Source organism: Siniperca chuatsi, linkage group LG3 (assembly GCF_020085105.1).
Source record: "Siniperca chuatsi isolate FFG_IHB_CAS linkage group LG3, ASM2008510v1, whole genome shotgun sequence".
NCBI classification, from domain to species: domain Eukaryota; kingdom Metazoa; phylum Chordata; class Actinopteri; order Centrarchiformes; family Sinipercidae; genus Siniperca; species Siniperca chuatsi.
The window spans coordinates 27726377-27735793 of record NC_058044.1 but is presented as its reverse complement, the minus strand read 5'-3'; the positions used below and the strand labels follow the sequence as shown (position 1 = coordinate 27735793).

Genomic DNA, 9417 nt, shown 5'->3' with positions numbered 1-9417 from the left:
TAATGGAAAACCTACATGATATTTTTGGAGAAAGTAAATTATATATTATAAAACATTATTTAATAACTTTTATGTCTCATTCTTGTTTTTATGTTCATTAGGGAATGGTGTTAGGCTAAGTTTCCAGTCATTTAAATATAGTGGTTGACTCAAAAGTGAATAATCCAAATCATACCAATTATAACTTAGAGCTCTATTAATTCATAGTTAATATTAACACTGAATCACATAACTACATCTTGCACAGCAACAAGCAACAACGTGTTTTTAGTGAGAATCTCTGCTAGCTAGCTGATGGAGGAAATTGAACAACTAGCAAGATAAAAACTCAGGTATTTGGTGTTGGAGTTGGAGTGGACCAAAACAGAGCTAAAAGGAGAGGAAATATTTGATTTATTATTAAAGTGGCCAGAAACACAACTCTAAATGAATGCTAATATTGCTCTGAGTCTGCTGGATGTGTAGGCGACTGTTTTCTAACTGTTAGCCAAAACAACTTTATTTGACTGTGAGGAGTTCTTCTGCCCCCTAGTGGCCAGATATCAAGTAATGCAGCTTTAACTATCCCAATATCTGTCTATGCTCAGGAAAAGGGTAACCCTTCCCACAGTTGTCACATATGTACTGGAAACACCCAGTTGCTCGCGTCGGTGTACTTCTGACATCCCTTTTTTGATTTACATCTTCACCTGGGGTCTGAAGCTCTGGACTTTCTGCTTCTCTTTTAATATGAAATCCCAGGTCAATGAACTGACCTCCGCTCGGGAAAATACCAATAACTGGCACTAGGTTTCCGCAGACTGCTTGTAGCCTGCGTGCAGATCTTGCTGTTCTCTGGAGGTTCATCTGCGAGCTCTGTTCAGCTGCATCCTGATGCTGAGGACAGTCTGTGTGCAGGAGGAGCTACTAAAAAGAACAGCAGAAGCAAAGGTCATCATAATGATCATAACTTACTTGGCAATGTTATTTTAACTATAATATTGTTCTGCCTCACATTTGACAGTAATTGGTTCAAACTCGCCATATGCCAACCTTAAGGTTCTCTGTTGCACACTAAAATGACCGTATTAGAGCTATATCTGTTACATGTTATAATACTAGGGTTGTCGGTTACAAGTCACTCCATATTTCCGTCAGTAGTTTTGCATAATCTCCATCCACTGGAGTTTGAAAACAAAACAAAGCATTTGTCACAAAAGTAGAAGAAATGGTCTGCACTAAGCCATTTTCAGTACACAGAAGCAGACTCGAGGCCTCAACAACTGGTGTCACAAGACATTTTAGCCGTGAAGATGCAGATTAATCTTGTTCGCAGCTCAAAATGGCAGATAGTCAATCATATACTGTAGTTTGTCCTCATGTTTGAATTGGCTACGTTGTGTTCCACTCTAGCCTAAAGACTACACTGGATGGGTATGGACGTAAAAAGGCCTGAATGGTCTGAATGAAGAGCCTCACCTCCTCCTGCTCCTCTGCAGTTTCTATTTCATTCCTCCATCCTGTGTTGCTCTTCAGCTGTTCTGCCTGCAGCTGTGGTCCTGCTCCATTGTTACCTAAAATTTGGCCAACGTTGTCATACCAAAAATCAAACCAAATTACAACCGGTCCAGTGCAAACCTTGCTGATTAGAAGAGATGCACTGCCATCTCACGTTCAGTCCTGAGATCTGCAGTTAACAGCAGCAGCAGTTTGTCACCATGCTTTGTATATAACGTAGTGTTGTAGCTTCAATAGCTCTCTGTGGTTAGTCAGATTTTGACAATATGTTTGAAACGTGTAACCCAAAAAGAAATACAATGATTGGGACATAACATGATATCACATGATCAGAGCGGGAGAGGGAGAGAGGGCGTGAACGCAGGTCTGCTTCCCCCTTGGTTTCTCCTAAGGAATAGATGAGAGATGATGATGGTTAACAGAACTGTGAAGTCTTTGTGGGAACTAACAAAAGAAAGACGACTCAAGGGCGACACAGGCAAATAGAAACAAATAGTTCATCACTAAATAAGGATTTTTTTTTGGGAGTGTATATTCCAGGAAAAACCCCCTGATCAAGCAGCATTTAAGGATTTATTTTGAAGATTTGACTGTCAGAAGTCACATGATCACACCTGAGGCAGGGAGAACAGCAAAGCCTCAGGTGCAACCACTTCACCGTAACTAGAGGCTGTAAATGCTTCCTTCCTCCCTTTGTTCTGTCTTTGATCCCACAACTTCATCTTTTTTCAGTCCAAACTTCAAAAATCCTCTTAACTCCACATTAATTGATATACTGACTAACAGACCAAACAAATACCCTGCCTCTGGAGTTTTTGCCCTTGACGTTGGTGATCACTGCCCTGTCGCCTGTGTCAGACATACTAGAGTTTCAAAATTTCAATCTCAGATTATCACGGCAAGAAATTCAACAAGCATTTTAAATTAAAGGATTGTTTAAATGATTTGTGAATCTGACATTAGTAAAATCGTCTCTATCGCTGATTCTGCCGTGGCACCGGTCAACGTTCTTTTAATGCTTTTGCTGACAGACATGCTCCTTTAAAAAAAAAACAACAACATAGAATTAAAAAGAGATTCAGTCCTTGGTTCAGCAGAGACAAAACCTGGGCCAAGGCTAGATCCAGTGGCAGCCCTGAGGACTGGTTAACCTTTAGGCACCAAAGACACATCTGCACCAGCATGATTAGGAAGGCTAAATCAAATTATCAGTCAGCTCTCTGCCTGTGATAGTTCCACTAAATTTTGGATCACCATAGCATCTCTGAAGACCTCATCACATTCACACCTCCCATCACAAGTCAAACATCTATCTGGTCATATTACTGATAGATCTTCTATGGTAGAAGCTTTTAATCACCGTTTTCTCTCCTCTGGTCTTTTATTTAATGTCTGCTGATTCATCTGTAGACAATTACCATATCTGTCCAGCAGAGGGAGTCCCCATCGCCTCAGCTTCTTCCGAGTGTACATTTTCTTCTAATCTGGTCAGCTGTGCAGATGTTTCCAAAACTCTGGTTAGGGGCAAAGCTTGCATAAATGCTGGTGCAGATAATCTTGACTTATATCTCCTTCATCTAAGTGCCCCCTTAATCTGTCCACACTTAAAAATGTTTGATTCAAAATATGTGTTGACAGGCATGATTCCAGCTTCGTGGAAAAGTGCCTCAGTAACGCCCTTACACAAAAGTGGTGATGTCTCCAATCTCAACAACTATCGCCCAATATCCAAACTTCCCTTAACAAAAATCCTAGAATCCTTGGTCAATGTACAGCTATGTGCCTTTATTGACTCACTAAACTTACTACAGCCACAGCAGCCTGGTTTTCGCCCAGGTCACAGCACAATAACAGCTGCAGTTTCAGTCAATGATAACATTGTCTCCTTCATAGATAGACAATTTTGTGCTGCCCTCTTCATTGACCTCTCTAAAGCATTTGATTCTGTTGATCACAAAATCCTACTCCACAAACTACAGTCTATAGGTCTAGATGAAGCCACGCTTAATTGGTTCCACTCTTCCCTTACAGAGGGAACTCAGACTGTTGTTGCTGATGGTACTCAGTCAAGCCATCTTACAATCAGAAATGGGTTGCCACAGGGGTCTATCCTCGGGCCATTCTGTTTACGTTATACATAAATAAAATAATACTTTCAAATTAACATTTTATTTTGCCGATGATAGTATTTTATATACCCCAAGCGACGCCCAGGCCCTGACTCGTCTTCAGTCTGCCTTTGATGCTTTCCAAGTACCACTCTTTAATCACAGACTAGTTTTAAATGCAGAAAAGACCAAGTGCATGTTATTCTCCACCTCCACCGGTGACTCTGACTGTCCTGCCATATCTAACTTTAAATGGCACCCATATTACTCTTGCTGAGTCCTACAACTACTTAGGAATTTGGCTTGACAGCAGACAGTCGTTCAAGATTTGACTCAATTTAAAAAATCAAACTAGGTTTCTTGTACAGAATTAAAGGATGTCTGTCTACTTCCGGCCATAAAACTATTGTGCAGCCAACCTTCATGTCTGTCCTTGACTATGGAGATATTCTGTATTGTCATGCTGCCCCATCAACACTTGAGCAGTTAAATCCTGTGTATCACAGTGCTTTACTGGGGGTTGGAGGAAACCCACGTGAACACGGGGAGAACATGCAAACTGCAGACAGAAGAGCCCCAGTCAGTTGGTGGATTCAAACCAACAACCTTTTGGCTGTGACGCAACAGAAGCAAGCAGTGATGTAACAGATATGCTCACTTATACCATCAGAAACATTTATGCAAACTTTCCATTTACTTCCTGAAGTAAATGCTTCTATAACAGCTTATGCCTGCAAACGTGCACAAACATTTACCTTGCCAATTTTTGTCTGCACTGACCCTTTATGCTGCCAACCCTGTCACAATGAGTCTAGCATTTTTTTAGCCACAGCCAGTGAGTAAATGCTTTGTCAGTTTGGCAGCACCTTAATTTGCAGCCTGCAGGTCCCAGAAGGGACCTTTCCAGGAAGGTTAATAATTGCTGTTCTTCTTTCCCCTCAACAGCTCGTTAAGTCATGAACCTTCACAAAGCAAACTTGAGAAACACAAATAATAAAATACAGTTTCTGTGGCGGTGTGCTCACATAGCTATTAGCCTTGCTGCTGTGGTTCCACATCGGGCCGAAGACATATCCAGTGGGGAAGCGTATTATTGTGTTGGCGACAGACATGACCTGAGCGAGGTGCTCATCCTGAGCGCTACAGTCTGGAAGATAAAACAAGGAATAGAGGTCCGTAATTTAAACAACTGAATGTTTGTGTATTTATACTGTGTATTTGCTGTGTATCAAGGTATAATTGTGTTCTTTAAAGTCTGAAAATGTATTAATTATCAAATCAATGGCCTTGAAGTCTGTGAAAAATACACTGTATGTCCTACAGTAACAGGCTGGGTTGGATTCTTGTAATCCAGTGATATTGAGTGGAGGCAGGGTAGGAAAATTAAGCACATGTACTGTGTAATTTCACTGTAATTTTATTTATTTATTTTTTTTGCTCTTACTTGCCCTTTCAGCTCAATTAATTTTAATGCTTGTCAACTAACCAGGGTTAATGCAACATTTAAAATGAGTGTTTTTCATCACATCTGAATCATGTTGGATTACAAACAAACATTAGCCTTAATTTCACTTCTAGGAGGCATTACGAATTTTTGGATCATGTGCATGTTCGTATACCTATACACACACACAGCATAGTACTCGTCTCTGGTGGCGTTGACACAGTATCCATCGACATGTTAGAACGCGTCCTGACAAAAACAGAACAGTTACTTCAGAAGAGGAGACATGCTTTTTTGTGAACTTGATTTTTGATGGTAAAGTGGAATAAATAAAACTTGTAAAAACGAATGATATAAAACTATATAGTTTTGTATAAGAGAAGTTTACACTGATTTTATCAGGTGACCTTCTTAAACATCTGTTTTTCTTGTCCAACAATTATATGGTTTTAGTAAATATGACTAAATATGATGATATCTTTACCCAGCACTGCCCAAGAAGTCTTCTATCCACTACTACTGTAAATCAACTAATGTGTTACAGTCAAAGAACATTTTTTAGAAGTCAAAGTGTAATACCTAGCTGTTCATTACACACCAGAAAACAAAATGGTTGGATGGATGAAAAATATAAAGTCAACTTTCCTATTGTTGGATCCTCGTCACTGGTGGGGCAAAACAATCTAAACTTTGGCCTGAGGGTGGCACCCGAAGAGAGGCCATGTTTACCCTCTGTATGGTGGCCATTTTAAAAGATTTCTTCTATTAGCCCTACATTGTTAGACTTGCATCAATTTTTAAGCTGTACTTTTTAAATTCAATTTTATTTGTATAGCGCCAATCCATAACAGAAGTTATCTCACTGCACTTTTCCAATAGAGCAGGTCTAGACCGTACTCTAATCTTATTTACAGACCCAACAAATCCCACCATGAGCACTTTATCAGCCTTAGATCAGCATGTGTACTTCATCAGGTTCAGCTTCACTTTGAGCTTAATAATGACATAAGCATGGTAAACATTAGCAGGAGAACAGAATAGAACTTTGTTGTCCACCAGAGGTGAAAATTGTCTTTGGCTCACCAAAACATAAAAGCAGCACAAGAGTAACATACTGAATAAAACAAAGTATGACAAATGTGGTAACAAGAGGGGTGACTAAGGGTATTATATTTCATATTTTGTTTTATTCTATTTCATATATATTTGATATATTTCCCCTATATTTTAACTATCAGTGTGTCTTGTCTTAGATTCTCATTTTGTCCATTTTTGTATGAGCATTGTTCGAGGGAGCCTGAGAACAAGACTTCACTGTAATTAATGTGCTTATGACAAATACAGAGCTTAACGTAACACGCACGGGAAATTAAATGAACTTTTTTGATTTTAGAAAATGGCTGCAATGAAACAAAGAGTGAAAAATTTAAAGGGGTCTGAATACTTTCCGTACCCACTGTAGATGTGCACACAAGCACGGAGGTTTCTGTGGTCATCTTACCACTTGGTGTAATGCTGGTTAACAATATGATGTTCTTTTTTTTGTTTTTTTTTATGTTAATCATTATTTATACCATGCTAGCATGAAAACATGCAACACAAGTTTTTAGTACAGTGGAATTCACCACAGTCCAGTAGTGATAATATTTAACTGAAACCATTCATCAAATTGAAGTGTCCTTTACCATCAGTGCGCGTGACATATAAAAATTCAAATAGTCCACCTTCACTTTCAGGTTTTTAATGTATCAATTCATTAATTACATCCTGCCAACTGGTTTTGATGGATGACTGACATTTTCAAGAAAACAAGTCTGGAAATCCTGCCATTATACACATAAAAATACAAAATGATGACATAACTCAATATCAAAATTCCAGTTGGCATTTTTATTTTCAAGCTTGGGCATGTGTATTGACAATACACATTTAAGTCCATTTCATTTTAGTTTTCTTTATGCCAAGGAGATATATATATAAGCAGAATCAGAATCAGAAATACTTTATTGATCCCTGAGAGGAAACTCTTTGTTACAGAAATGACGCAGTTTCAAACATTCAAATAAAAAACGTATTTCAGAAATGTAACTTTATATTGAAAGTAAGCAAAATCAAAAGCATGATATGATGAAAGTGTATTTTGAGGGCAGTGTGTAGGATTTAGCGGCATCTAGCGGTGAAATTGCAGATTGCAACCAACTGAATACTGCTCGCCTCACCCTCCCATACACAATCCCATACCGTTCCAAGTGTGTAAGAGAAACTACGGTGGCCGTGAAACTCGCAAAAAACGCGAAAGGCCAGATCTACAGCCAGTGTTTGGTTTGTCCGTTCTGGGCTACTGTAGAAACACGGTTCAATATGGCAGCCTCCGTGGAAGGGGACCCACTTGATGTACTGAGCTTGTTCCTCACAGTCTTTCTTGTGCTGCAGTATTTAAAAATGTAATTTTTTTTTTTTTTTTTTTTAAAGTGCTTTATAAGCAAGATTTCTTTTTACCATACCCACAATCTTGCTGTATGGTGCTTATCACTGTGGCCTATATTTTTTATTTAGGATGAAAAATAATGTTAGAAGTCACTTTTCGCAGATCCAAAGCTGTGGTTTGGCACATTTATTATCATTCCAGCTTCTCTGCTGTGTGTACCAAAAGGTGTCAACACAGTTGTGCATCGCTCCCCGAATACTTCCGCTGGGCTCACCTTTTCTCCAAAACCTGTTCAAACATGGACAATCAATGACTGGCTCGTTATTACAAAACGTGATGCACAATGTACTGTTAACCCACTAACTGGCTGTCACATAGCACTGGAGAAAAGAAAATGTCTTACTCTGTGCTGTTCAGAACTGAACCATCTACCCATTTCCATGTTCCCTCTTCTTCCGTGTCAGTCAGACCAATCCAGAATACACGGTTTAAGGAATTGATGAATACCTGCAACGAAGCCAACTAAACACCCTGCACTGTCTGTTTTACATTCAAACAGCAATGTAAGGGAACAAAATATTTAGCTTGTTTTCTTTTACCTGCTCTTCTTTGCTGTTTACAATGATCAGATCTGCCCCTCTGTCCTTGCAGTCCTGTCTGCTCTCCTCCCAGCTCTTTTGTTGAGCAGAAATGTAGTAAAAGCTGTTGTTGAATGATGTACATCCATCCTTACAGAAATGATCTGCAAGCATGGACAGTTTAAGAAGGAAAAGTGTCAAATGTCCGTTGCAAACACACATAGAGAAACAGGCTCAGTCAGATGCACACAAACCAGAGTCTACACTCACTGAGTTCAACCACAGTCTGTTTTCTCTCCTCGGCCCAGCTCACTTTGAGGGTCTGCAGTTTGATTCTGCCTGAAACAGACAGTAAATTCACAGTGAGACTCCTCTACCATCAATGTCCATTTAACTGCACGGGAAATCTAAAAAAAAAACAACAACTTGAGGTTGGTGAATGGATGTTTCGCAGTGCAAATCATGCTTTCTTAGAGAAGATACATTTCTTACAGTGGAGTCCAGCGCCGATACCGGCAGCCAGGAGGAGAACACAGAGCAGCACCAGGCACGCGGTCACAGCCCAGAAAGCAGTCCTGCCTGGGTGGAAAATGTCATGACGGAACATTATAAACAGTCATTCAAACCGCAGAGGGAACATATCAGTTTGTGACTGTGTTACTCACCCGGCTGCTGATGCACTGTGGGCCGTGTTACAGCTTTGCGACCCCCGTAGACGTCTGAGCTTTCATAAATAACCACTGTCCTCTCCTCCGCCTCATCACTCTCTCCAGATGTGTTAAAGGCTATTTCTTCCATCTGCTTTTGTTCACCAGGATCATTGTCATAAATGTACTCAGACATCTCAATTTCTGTCTACCAAGATTTGCTTTCCGTTGGCCTCTTGTTTCTTCCAACTAATACCAAACTCCATGTACCAAATAAGACTCTTTAGGTGGTCTATTTCCTAATAATCAGTTGCATTTTGTTGATCTGCCTGGTATCACGCTTCCCTGTATGCTGCAGTTGTATTGCACAGTTTCTTCTCACTTCTGTGTTACACTTTCTTCTTTACTCAGCCTGAGCCACGCATGCAGCTGACAGGATGTTTCATCAGCTTCTGTGTCATACTGAAGTGAGGTGCAATTATTTATAACAACATCAGGTTCAAGGGATTTCATACACTTTACCTCCGAAAGAAATGATAAGGGAAAAGAAAATATGAATTGATCAGCCTACAGAGATCAATTCCTTTGCATTTACACAATCAAGTGTGGCATCATCTGACACCCTAAATAAATAACTAGCATATTTACTGTAGGCTATATTACACAGAGTGGTTTGATGGGAAGTGAAAAACCTTTGACACGATGGATGTTGACC

General features: G+C 39.7%; 1 protein-coding gene across 1 annotated transcript; it reads right to left on the bottom strand.

Moving 5' to 3' along the window:
• Window positions 1–6775: 6775 nt before the first annotated feature.
• LOC122872863 (CD209 antigen-like protein E) lies at window positions 6776–9355 on the bottom strand. The gene is made up of 6 exons (XM_044188902.1): window positions 8721–9355; window positions 8548–8634; window positions 8326–8394; window positions 8077–8219; window positions 7881–7984; window positions 6776–7765 (listed from the first exon to the last, which is right to left on the bottom strand). Exons 1-6 carry the CDS (start codon window positions 8896–8898, stop codon window positions 7627–7629), a joined length of 720 nt encoding a protein of 239 aa, XP_044044837.1. The 5' UTR covers window positions 8899–9355; the 3' UTR covers window positions 6776–7626.
• Window positions 9356–9417: the final 62 nt, after the last annotated feature.

What these genes read in the sequence shown, in the direction of transcription:
- LOC122872863 (XM_044188902.1), bottom strand. Translation starts at nt 8,898, where the DNA reads ATGTCTGAGTACATTTATGACAATGATCCTGGTGAACAAAAGCAGATG. An exon ending in TAAACAGCAAAGAAGAGCAG is followed by an intron (nt 7,985 to 8,076) that starts GTAAAAGAAAAC and finishes GCTTCGTTGCAG; the next exon opens with GTATTCATCAATTCCTTAAA. An exon ending in TCAGTTCTGAACAGCACAGA is followed by an intron (nt 7,766 to 7,880) that starts GTAAGACATTTT and finishes ATGTTTGAACAG; the next exon opens with GTTTTGGAGAAAAGGTGAGC.